General features: G+C 40.8%; 1 protein-coding gene across 2 annotated transcripts in view; it reads left to right on the plus strand.

Moving 5' to 3' along the window:
• Positions 1–12,724, plus strand: part of MCF2L2 (MCF.2 cell line derived transforming sequence-like 2) — a 272,786-nt gene that overhangs the window by 100,616 nt on the left and 159,446 nt on the right. For both annotated transcript variants that reach the window (XM_011986157.1, XM_011986156.1), the window contains exons 4-5: positions 3,583–3,673; positions 6,316–6,435. In XM_011986157.1, coding sequence (XP_011841547.1) covers positions 3,583–3,673; positions 6,316–6,435 — 211 coding nt within the window. The remainder of the gene's footprint in view (positions 1–3,582; positions 3,674–6,315; positions 6,436–12,724) is intronic.

Consider the following 12,724-nt stretch of genomic DNA (forward strand, 5'->3'; position numbering starts at 1 on the left):
TGCACTGTGGTGTGAGAGACTATTTGTTATGATTTCCATTCTGTTACATTTGCTGAGGAGTATTTTACTTCCAATTATGTGGTCAATTTTAGAATAAGTGCTATGTGGTGCTGAGAAGAATGTATATTCTGTTGATTTGGGGTGGAGAGTTCTGTAGATGTCTATTAGGTCCAGAGCTGAGTTCAAGTCTGAATATCCTTGTTAATTTTCTGTCTCCATCTAATATTGACAGTAGGGTGTTAAAGTCTCTCAGTATTATTGTTTGGGAGTCTAAGTCTCTTTGTAAGTCTCTAAGGACTTGCTTTATGAATCTGGGTGCACCTGTATTGGGTGCATATATATTTAGGATAGTTAGCTCTTCTTGTTGCATTGATCCCTTTACCATTATGCAATGCCCTTCTTTGTCTTTTTTGATCTTAGTTGGTTTAAAGTCTGTTTTATCAGAGACTAGGATTGCAACCCCTGCCTTTTTTTTCTTTCCTTTTGCATGGTAAATATTACTCCATCCCTTTATTTTAAGCCTATGTGTGTCTTTGCACGTGAGATGGGTGTCCTGAATACAGCACACCAATGGATCTTGACTTTTTATCCAATTTGCCAGTCTGTGTCTTTTAATTGGGGCATTTAGTCCATTTATGTTTAAGGTTAATATTGTTATGTGTGAATTTGATCCTGTCATTCTGATGCTAGCTGGTTATTTTGCACGTTAGTTGATGCAGTTTCTTCATAGTGTCGATGGTCTTTACATTTTGGTATGTTTTTGCATTGGCTATTTGCATTTTAAATGGAGTGTTATAGGCCATTTCCAATTAATGTGATTGTTAAGATGGTTGGGTTTTAATCTGCCCATCTCTGACTTGTTCCCTTATTTCTCCTTTCCTGCCTTCTTTTGAATTATTCAAATATTTTCAGTATTCTGTTTATCTCCTTTATTGAGTTTTTAGCAATTATTTCCTAATGTCACAGTATGTGTTTTTAAATTAGCACAATCTACCTGGGATTAATTTCATACCACTTTATATACAACATAAATAGTATAGTTTAATTTCACCCAATACTAGCTTTAATAGTACTTTGTTTTTTGGGGGTTTTTGTTTTTGTTTTTGTTTTGAGCCCAGTCTATCTGTTGGGCTCAAGCAATCCTCCCACAACAGCCTATTGAGGAACTGAGACTATGGGTACATGCCACCATGCCTGGCTAATTTTTTAAATTTTAGTGGAGATAGTGTCTTGCTATATTGCTCAGGCTGGCCTTGAACTCCTGAGCCCAAGCGATCCTCCCGCCTTGGCCTCCTAAGTTGCTGGGATTATAGGTGTGAGCTACTGCACCTGGCTAATAATAAGTAAAAGTAATTTTACTTACTCCATTCCATTCTTCATGCTATTGTTGTGACGTCATTTATTTTATAATAATACTTTGTTACTTTTACTTTGATTAGTCAGTAGTCTTCAGAGAAATAAAAAAATAGTTGATAATACTATGTATACACTATATATTCACATATTTAACGTTTACATAACTCTTCATTCCTTCTTGCAGATTCAAGTTACTATGCTGGGCCAGGTGCGGTGGCTCACGCCTGTAATCCCTGCACTTTGGGAGGCTGAGGTGGGTGGATTGCCTGAGGTCAGGAGTTTGAGACCAGCCTAAACAACATGGTGAAATCTGTCTCTACTAAAAATAGAAAAATTAGCCGGGTGTCGTGGTGCATGCCTGTAATCCCAGCTACTCAGGAGGCTGAGGCAGGAGAATCACTTGCACCTGGGAGGTGGAGTTTGCAGTGAGCCAAGATGGTGCCACTACACTCCAGCCTGGGTAACAAAGTGAGACTCGTCTCAAAAAAAAAAAAAAGAAAATCAAGTTATCATGTTGGATTATTTCCCTTCAGATTCATTCATTTGCCTGCCTATTCCCAGAATAGGCAACCACCACTTTATGTAAAGGTCTCCTTTAGTATTTGCTCTCTATGGAAGGTCTTAAGTCTCTCTGGAATTTGTTCATTTATATTTCTTTGTCTTCAGAGTTCTCCCATGTTTAAGGAAAAATATGAGCTTTTAACTTCACCAGTGTTTTATTTGTTTTTGGTAGGAGTGAAAGTCTTCCTAAACATCAGCTGAATCTATATTTCTTCAAGTGTATGTCTAATGTCAATAAATTCTCTCACCTCTAGTTGCCTGGAAGTGTCCTTGTTTCACTTTCATTTTTAAAATGAGTTTTCAGCAAGATAACCTGGGTCAGTATGGGGCTGTGAGAATCTATTAACCCAGTGATGCTTAACTGAGATTAGCTACGTATGTTTTCTTGCAGGTTTTGCTTAGACCTTCTGCCTCATTCACATGTACACACTTTTGTAGGGTAGAGCCCACCTTTCACCCAATATTAGAGAGTTATTGAAGGTTTACTATAGGCCAACTACTTATCATGTACTATATCTCTTTTTATCTCTGTGACAAGCACATAAGACATGATAGAAGTGAAGAAAAGAAAGAAAGAATAATAGCTAGTTCTTATACAGTATTACCAAGTGTCAGGCATTGTTCTGAGCATTTTGCATGTTTGTACATATATGTGTACACACACACACACACACACACACACACATTTAATCCTCATATGAACCTCATAGATAGATACTATTTTATTATTTCTGCTTTACAAACGAAGAGTCCGAGAAACTACAGGGGTTAAGTAACTACCACTCAACCCCCCAAAAGCACACACAATAGAATTCAGAATTCAAATCTAGTCAAGTTGGTTCCAGAATCTGTGCTTTTAACCATCTCATTACTGGTAATATGATTCTCATTTTACAGAGAAGAGCACCGAATTTTAGCAGAGTTAGGTGAACTCTGCTAGTAAGTCACTGCTAGTAAGTGGCAACACTAGGGTTTGAACCAGGCTCCAAAGCCCTTGCTCTTTTCTCTGTACCATTCTTCTTCCCAAAGGAGATAAGAAAAATGTTTTCACTTTTAGAATTCTACTTTCGAAGGATTCTGTGAGAATTTCGTGAGGACTTGAGAGGGGACCAAACAGCTTCCTTTTGGTCTTAGTGATAATGATGTCTTCTCAAGCATATGGTGTCTTGACCTATTTATAGCCATGCACTGCGACGGGGTTGCTTTTCCCACTGACATGTATTAATTCCGAACACCTCTCTCTTTACGTCCTCTCAGATTGCTCTCGAGCCTCATAGCTGAGCATGTTACTGTACTGATAGCTCTATGAATGTTTGCTTTGGGAGTGGAAGGATGGCAGAGCTCAACCTCGAGGTCCTCTGCCTACACTGGGGATATGTGATGCTCACCTGACACGTGCATATTCCTTTGGGCTTGAACACATGTGTTCCTTTGGTGTTTCATGCATTTGCCAGCCAGAAAGGCAGTCCTTAAGTGGGTCTGATAGACAAAGTATCCATTTTGTTAAGATTCCCAGGCTCAGACTGGGAGAGGGAGTTGGTTGTGCTGTGCAGGGTGTTTACACGGTGAGCCTGGAGTGCTGTGGAGGCTCCAGGGTGTATTCTGCTGTGGGAGCCACATGGAGCATATGGGTCTAATCTCTGACACTGACCACCTTCTTTGCAGTGTGGAGGCTGCCAGCATTGGATTCGTTGTTGTTATCGACAGACGAAGAGACAAGTGGAGCTCTGTAAAGGCGTCCTTGACACGAATAGCCGTAAATATTTATTTTTGTGCTTTTATTATAAAAGTCATTTAAGTTGTCTGTTCAACTATTTCATATCAAAGTCCTAGGGAAAAGGCAATTATTTTATGTCAAATTTTGGGAAGATCTTTGTAACAGGTGCTGTTATGTCACATCCCTGTCTCCTCTGCCATCTGCAGGTCAGCTGCACACAATTCTGAGCATGTCAAAGACTTCCTAAGTCTCTCTACCTACTGACTTCTCTGGTCACTGAAGAGGGGCAGGTGGGGAGTACTGGAAAGTTAATGCCCCAGGGGTAACCTGCGACCATTGAGTTAGAGGATTTGGAAGATAAACACCCCAGCTTCCAGACCCGCAGTGGGGCAATTCTGAGGTGTGTTCCACACAGTATCCCAGAGAGTCTCAGCCCCCTTTGCCTACGGTAGTAACCACCTCATTGAGACATTGCCACTCTATTCATTGTTGTCTTCCTTAGCATTCCCTCATTCGAGCTTCCTGGAATCACTTCCCCGACAAAATACCTGCACCAATCCGTGTCCGAGGATTTGCTTTGGGGGCAATTCAATTTAAGACAGTCTTTATTTCAGTATTATTATTATTATTATTAAGACAGTGTCTCACTGTGTCAACCAGGCTGGAGTGCAGTGGTGCGATCTCAGCTGACTGCAACCTCTGCCTCCCGGGTTCAAGTGATTCTCCTGCCTCAGCCTCCCAAGCAGCTGGGATTACAGGCATGCACCACCACGCTTGGCTAGTTTTTGTATTTTTAGTAGAGACAGGGTTTCACCATGTTGGCCAGGCTGGTCTCGAACTCCTGACCTCAAGTGATCCACCCACCTCAGCCTCCCAAAGTGTTAGGATTACAGGCTTGAGCCACTGCACCTAGCCAAATTATTTATTCATATATTAGAAAGACAATGGCAAAAACAGACCCAATGATATTTAAGTAGCATGGTAGGAGGTGTGCTTGCATTTGCATTAAATTATATCACCTTGGATTGGCCTCCTTTTGCTTATAGTCTGCTTTTGAACCCTATTTGTTGTTTTCAGCAAGTAGATGTGTCCTTCCTCTGTAGGGACCTCAGACTTGTGAACTCTGCCACAAGCAGAGACCCCTTAGGGCCAGCTAAGTCAACATTTTTACCTGAGCATAGCCCCTCTGGAGCAGTTGGGACTGGCTAAAGAGGATGGATGTGGTAGTGTGGTAGAGCAGGACAGGAGAGGGACATTTGAAACCTCACTTAAACCTGCTTGCAGAAGGAGTCACACATGCAAACATGCACACACATGGAGTCCCTGTCAGATTGCTCTAGAGCCTCATCCAAATTCACAAATTATGCCTCAGTCAATACTTTCCATCTTGGGACAACAAAGCGCGAGGTTCTTCTGTTAGGAGCTTGCATTCAAAGATAGGGAAGGGAGTCCTCCCATCACTGCATGGATTGTTTTCTCCCTTTAGTTTAGTTTTGGATATAGGATTTATCTTTGGGATAACTGCAGCCATGATTGATGCCCATGACTATTCCAGTCTGGCCTCTAGAGAGTTCTGGCTTTCCAGGGTCCATACATAACACATGAGTAATCTAATATCTGAGCCTAATTTGTTCCAGAATTACGTTGATCATTTTATATGTAAAACATGCTATAGTGCAGGGATCCCCAAATCTGGCTACCTGCCAGAACCTCTTCACGTGCTCGTTGAAAATACTGATACCTAGATTTCATCCCAGTCCTAGTGAATCCAATAGTCTGGAGTAAAGACCTGATTTAGATTTAAAAAAAAAAAAAAAAAAAAAAAGCGCCATAGGAGGTTGCTTTGGGGGAACCACTGGAAGAATGGAAAGCCGTGGCAGTTCCCATGGAGACCTGGGTTCCTAAGTTTGCCCCTAAGCAATTACGTGAACCTGGGCTATCTCATTGCTCAGAACCTTGCCTTAAGATGAGGGCAATACTTTCTGAAAGCAACTTAGCAGTAATATACATCAAGAATACTTAAAATACTAACTCTTTGATTCAGTAATTATTCTACGATTCTAGCCTCAGAAAATATTCCAAGATGTGGATAAAGATGTTCATATCAGCATTATTTACAATAGTAAAATTATCAAAAAGCCTAAATGATTAACAATAAGGGATTGGTTAAATAAATTGTACACCCATAAAGAATAATATTTCCAAAGAATTTATTAATAACAGGAATAAAAGCCTATGGTATAACATTAAGTGAAAAGGCCAGTTACAAAATATTTTAATAATATGAGCCATGATAAAGATATTTAAACAAAGAAAACATCCTATAAGTAAACAGATGGAAATATTAAGTATGGCTGTGAAAACCCATGGGTGAGTTTTCACTTTCTAATGTATACTTTTATTAATTTCCCAATTTTTCTATAAATAATATGAATCATTTTTATAATCAGAAAACATTTTTGCTTGCTTGTTTGGTTAGCTTTGGTTTTTCAGGAGGGGTTAGGCTTATCTGACCTCTAAGGTCTCTTTCAGCCCTGAAATCTGGTGAGATTTACATCATGGCATTCATTTTAACTTTTCCTTCAGTGGTCTTGATCTTGGGTAAGGGGAGACCAACGTAGACCCTGGTAATGGATATGACATTTTCTCTCTCCTCCTGACACTTTTCCTGATGCTTGCAGGTGGCATTTCCAGGAAACTTACAGCTTATATTCATCCTTCGTCCATCTCGCTTTATCCAGAGGACGTTTACTGACATTGGCATTAAATACTATCGAAATGAATTGAAAAAGAAAGTGCCGGTAAGCTTGACCTTTCATCTTGTCTCATTTGGTTAGGGCATCTGGCGAAGATGGCATTTGGGCAGGGTTTCTGGGCAAGGTAAGATTCAACAGGTAGAGAGGGAGAAAAGGGTTTTCTGGGCTGAGGGAACCATATGTGTGAAGGCATAAAGGCGGGAAGTACACACTGGACGGAGGCCCATGGGAAGCTTCATTTGTGTTGGAGCACATAAACAGTAATCTTTTGGAGGAAAGAGTAAGAAACATGGACTAGATCGTCAGTGTGAAGATGCAGGGTTTGGATTTTATTCAGTAGACAGTGGGGATCCAGGGAAGGTTTTCTTTTTTCTTTTCTTTTTTTTCTTTTTTTTTTTTTGAGACAGAGTTTCTCTCTTGTTACCCGGGCTGGAGTACAATGACGCAATCTCAGCTCACCATAACCTCCGCCTCCTGGGTTCAAGTGATTCTCCTGCCTCAGCCTCTCTAGTAGCTGGGATGACAGGCATGCGCTACCACACTTGGCTAATTTTTGTATTTTTAGTAGAGACGGGGTTTTACCATGTTGGTCAGGCTGGTCTTGAACTCATGACCTCGGGTGATCCACCCACCTCGGCCTCCCAGAGTGTTGGGATTACAGGCGTGAGGCACCACACCAGGCGCCAGGGAAGGTTTTCTAGCTGGGGAGTGACATGGTAAAATTCGTCTGAAGGTGGTGTCTAAAATGATAGAAAGGGACTTGGGAGGAAGCTAAATTGTACAGGTGAAACAAAACACAGATCTGAAATATAGGGGTGACATAAATACAGGAAACTAAAGTAAAAAGTCAACATTGTGATTCTCAGAAGAAAACAAAACTAGAAGATTCAAAATTTTACCTATAACTTTGGCAAACAGATATGAGAAAACAAGCACTCTTATATTTTGCTGGTAGGAATGGAGTTGGTAATGAGCAATGTGAAGGACTAATTATCGTATTTATAGAAAATTCAAATGTACACCCTCTTTCACCCACCTGTAAAGTTATTCTATAGATATTTTCACACATCTGGACAAAGCTGCTTAGACAGCAATGTTCATTATTAAGCTGTTTATAAAGGTAAAAGATTGAGAATAACTTAATGCTTGACAATAGGGGACTGGTTAAATAAATAATTATCTACCCAATCAGTGTACTTTGTAGCCAATAAAAGTGGTAAGTTAGGGTACAACCACAATGGAAACAGCTGATAGTTTCTTTTTTTCTTCCTTTTTTTTTTTTTTTTTTAGATAAGAGTCTTGCTCTGTTGCCCAGGCTGGAGTGCAGTGGCGCAATTTCAGCTCACTGCAACCTCCACCTCCTGCGTTCAAGTCATTCTCCTGCCTCAGCCTCCCAAGTAGCTGGGATTACAGGTGCCCACCACCACGCCCAGCTAATTTTTGTATTTTCAGTAGAGATGTGGTTTTACCATGTTGGCCAGCCCGGTCTTGAACTTCTGACCTCAAGTAATCCACCCGCTTCAGCCTCCCAAAGTGCTAGGATTACAGGCGTGAGCCACTGTGCCCGACTGATAGTTTCTTTAAAAGTAAACATACACCTAACCTATGGCCCAACCAGGAGAAATGAAAACACAAATTCACAAAAAGACATACACAGGAATGTCCATCAGCTGATCAATGGAAAAGTATATATAAGTTGTGGCACATTTATATAATGTAATACTATTAAGCAATAAAAAGGAGTGAAGTACTGATATGTTCAACAACATGGATACAGTTCAAACATATTCTCTTGAGAGAAAGAAGCTAGACATTAAGCAGTATGATTATGATTCCTTTTAGAAAAAGTTCAAGAATAGGCAAAACTATGTTGTGATAGAAAATCAAAACAGTGGCTGCTGTTAGGGATGAGGGTGGTGGAGACTAGTTGGAAGGAGACACAAGGAACTTTGTAGGAAGTGTTCCATATCTTTTTTTTTGAGATGGAGTTTTGCTCTGTTGCCCAGGCTGGAGTGCAATGGCGTGATCTTGGCTCACTGCAACCTCTGCCCCCCGAGTTCAAGTGATTCTCCTGCCTCAGCCTCCTGGGTAGCTGGGATTACAGGCGCCTGCCATTACGCCCGGATAATTTTTGTATTTTTTTTTAGTGGAGACGGGGTTTCACCATGTTGGTCAGGCTGGTCTCGAACTCCTGACCTCACGTGATCCAACCACCTTGGCCTCCCAAAGTGCTGGGATTACAAGCGTGAGCCACTGCATCCAGCCCTTTCTTCGTCTTTTATGCTACTTAAGTGATACACGTCCTTCTCGGAGTATTGCCTGGAAGCCCACGGTGCTCGTCTGTCCCCTATTGGTGATGTGAATTTTGATCCCCTAGTCAAAGTGTTGTCCACTTTCCCAAATATTAAATAGATTCTTTCCCTCGCAACTAATAATCTTTGCAGAGACACTTTAAGATCATGCAAATATCTGCTCCTCTAAAAAGTCCAATCTCTCTTTAATATCCATTGAAGATTCTTGCCTGAAACAACCTTTATTTATTGGTTGCAAAATAATGGTTTTTCAACTCCAGCACTCTCATCATTTACTAATCAGTAAATGATGGTATTTTACTGTAAGCTACAGCTTTCCCTTCTCCCCTATTTGTATATTATAGTTTTGGATTCTTAGTTTTTCAGTGGTTTGTAATTCATTGCTGCTCTCAATTATTGTGGTGCTCCAGCTGTCCCAGATTTGGCCAGCGGGAACCCCTTCAAGCTGACTCTTGTGTCCTTATGACATGTCCCTATCATGTTTTTTTTTTTTGGCACTTCCTTACTTTCTGGCCTAATGTGATCATCTAGGCCCCTCTCAGGCATGCTCTGATCCAGCTTTGTTACCAGCCATTTCTCTCAAGAGCCCTGGTTCCTTTTGGTGTTGAAAAGTATTAGAGTCCAAGATCTGGATGCAAGATGTGCTATTACTACTTGGTATCTTTGTTTGTAGGCTCTTTCAGCAGACAGCAGCTGTAAATATATGCATGTATATGCACATATACATGTACATATTTGTAATTACAAATATTCTAGAAATCACAAGTTCATACTGATACCTTAAATTTCAGTCCATGTAAGATGTGTATTTAAGTGAGGGTAAAGTCAAGGGGAGAACAGTATATCCAGTAGATTCCCATTCGGATAAAATAAGAGGGCCATATATATGATTGTGCGTAGATCATCTTGAGAAGGATACACAAGATATACAAGAAGCTGGTTAAACTGGTTGCCTTCTGGATCTCCACCTAGATGGCTGGGGGTAAGTAGGAAGGGGGAGGATTTTTCTATTTAGATAGACTTTTTCTGTTCAAATTTATTACTATCTATAAATATTATCCATTCAAAATTAACAAAAAATAGCTTTAATTAAAATTACTCTGAAAGAGGGCCGGACACCATGGCTCACGCCTATAATCCCAACATTTTGGGCGGCTGAGGTGGGCGGATCATCTGAGGTCAGGAGTCCAAGACCAGCCTAGCCAACATGGCAAAACCCTGTCTCTACTAAAAATACAAAAATTAGTCGGGCGTGGTGGCATGCACCTGTAGTCCCAGCTACTTGCAGGGGCTGAGGCAGGAGAATTGCTTGAACCCAGGAGGCAGAGGTTGCAGTGAGCCAAGATCGCACCACTGCACTCCAACCTGGGCGACAGAGCAAGAGCCTGTCTCAATAAATAAATAAATAAATAAATAAATGAATAAATAAATAAATAAAATTACTCTGAAAGAATGGTTAACCCATCTCAGTGAAGACTTGCCATCTTAGACAAGGAATTTTTCTCATTTTTCTCTCTCCTTTCCCACTCTTATTTTCCTGTTTGGGTTCTGTCTTATATTAATAATCAGATTTCTGAAAATCATTTCTTTTCTACTTTGAGGATTAGCCAAACTCAAAATGAATTTCCCACTCTATTTTAAATACTCATTTTTAAAATACTTGAGTGTTTAAGGAAAATGTAAGGCCTGAGTTCTTTGCTCAGTTTTCCTAACTTGAGTAACTGTTGATGTTTGGAAAGAGATGGAGACCAACAAGAAGCCAATGACTTGTCATCATCCTCATGAGTCCCTTCGTGCCTCCCCTTCAGAAATGAAGAGTCATCAATTCTTCTTGCCACTCAAAAACGTTTGGAATTGAAACTGAGCATTTGACCAAACGTCATGCATATTTCCCTGATTGCACATAAAACACATGTGTTTTATACGTATTATACATATGATCTAGGCATGCTCATATGTACACAGATACATTTGTGACTTATGCCCTCCTTTTCACATGGTGCATCTATACCTAGGAGGGACTGAACATCTACTTTATCTCAATACTCTGACTTTAGCTACCTCTATTTGTGGTAGTGTAGGTTGATTCCCTACCTGTCCTGCTTTTGATTTTAAACCTAAAATCAACTTTTGAAAATGCTCTCAGTCACCCAAACCCTGGGTACATTGAGTAGGGCATTCTTTAATGCAAGTTCACCCCGTAAGTTACCATTTCACCTGAAACACAAGGTCACACTCCCTGGTAGCGCTGATGCTCCAGAAACGGCAGAGTCTGAAGTCACCAAGCTTGATGAAATCTAACTTCGAAATACGTGTTGCCTTCTCAATGACAGTTCAAACTGTCAGTTTGTCTTCTTTATTTTAAAACGTGGTTGTGATATTAGCACTTTACTTTGTAGCTTCCTAGCCTCTCTTATATTATAACATCTTCCTGGTCATTTCTAGATAGATAATTATATTTTCACGTGTTGCGGGGAAAGTTTATTTTGCCTGACTGGTGTAGGAATCAGGTGGGCCAAGGATGTAATCGTAGTCAAGTGACATCCTCCCTCTACCTTTATCTATGGAGGCGAAGTACTTTGATGTAGTAAATGGTTTTGGTTTTTGTTTCGTTTTGTTTGAGACAGTGTCTTGCTCTGTCACCCAGGCTGGAGTGCAGTGGCACCGTCAGGACTCACTGCAGCCTCAACCTCCTGGGCTCAAGTCATCCTCCCACCTTGGCCTCCCAGTAGATGGTTTCTGAGTCCCTGTTGCTGGCCAGGCACTTCCCTATTCTGGAACAGCTGTACTCATAGCAGCCCCACAAAACAGTTAATGTGAAGTCACCAAGGCAGTCTTGTAAAACTCCTGAAGAGGCTATGATCGTGGAAACTGGTTGCTTAAAATGGAGTTTGTGTCACAATACAGGAAATGCTTCTTGTGCAGTTAAAAAACCATGTATTTCTTTGAAATAACGGTTTTAAGCATCTATAGATAAGAACACAAATGTATACAGAAAAGGAAAAGAAACACGACATTTTTAGCTTTTAACAATTGTTCCAAGAATATGCATGTATGGTAAAGTTGGTGGGGCCACATGAAGAGACAGGTTTGGAAGGAAGAAGTGTATTATATTCACATGTCCCAGAGGTCGGGGTCACCTCACACCACATGGGCCACTGGGGAAGCACCAAGCTTTGGTCAGGAGGCAGAAGAAGGAGGCAGAGGAAAGTCTAGGCCAGAGTGTTTACTGGAGTTTCTGCAGGCAAAGCAAGGCAGGATTTAGTACGGACTAGTTAGAATAACTCCTGCAGTCTTTGGGGTAAGAATAACTCCTGCAGTCTTTGGGGTATAAGAGTTGTCCCTTTGTTACTTGGTACCTGGCCCTGGGATGACTTAGGGCAAGGTGAACATTGGCCTGGTGTGTGAGAGTTTGATAAGGCGGTGGTTGGGGATTTGGATTTGAGACTGGTTGTTTTGCATATGAAAGACCTGCTCCCAGCTAACCCCTTCACAGTCTCTAAGAAGTGGTTAGCCCTGGGGTGGGGGTGGTGGGGCAGTCTCTTCCTAATCATGGAGGCCACAAATGCTGGAGCCTCAAGAGTACAGAAAATAAGAAAATGTGGCTCATGTAATTGACCTGTGATGACAGGATGCCAGATAGACAAAAACAGAATCCAAGAAAACACAGAAAAAATGTTTTAAGGCCAGTTTTACATGCTCAGTGTGTCCTGTGGGTTTGATGATTAGAATTATTCTGCTTTTTTTCTTCACTATATAGAATATAAAAACTTTCTAAAAATTTCTATCCTGTAAAGATTAAAAGAAGAAAAAAATATGTGGGGAAACTGCCTCTCGTTTATTTTTGAAATTTTTAAATTTACATCAGGTAAAATTCACTCTCTTTGGTGTACAGTTCTATGAAGTTTGACAAATGCACGGCGTTATTCAGTCACCACAATCAAGATACAGAACGGTCCCATCACCACGCAAAACTTCCTCACTGTGCCGCTTTGTAGCCAGCCCCTCTCCCCATCCCTAAT

This window comes from Mandrillus leucophaeus, unplaced genomic scaffold (genome assembly GCF_000951045.1).
Source record: "Mandrillus leucophaeus isolate KB7577 unplaced genomic scaffold, Mleu.le_1.0 Scaffold295, whole genome shotgun sequence".
NCBI classification, from domain to species: Eukaryota; Metazoa; Chordata; class Mammalia; order Primates; family Cercopithecidae; genus Mandrillus; species Mandrillus leucophaeus.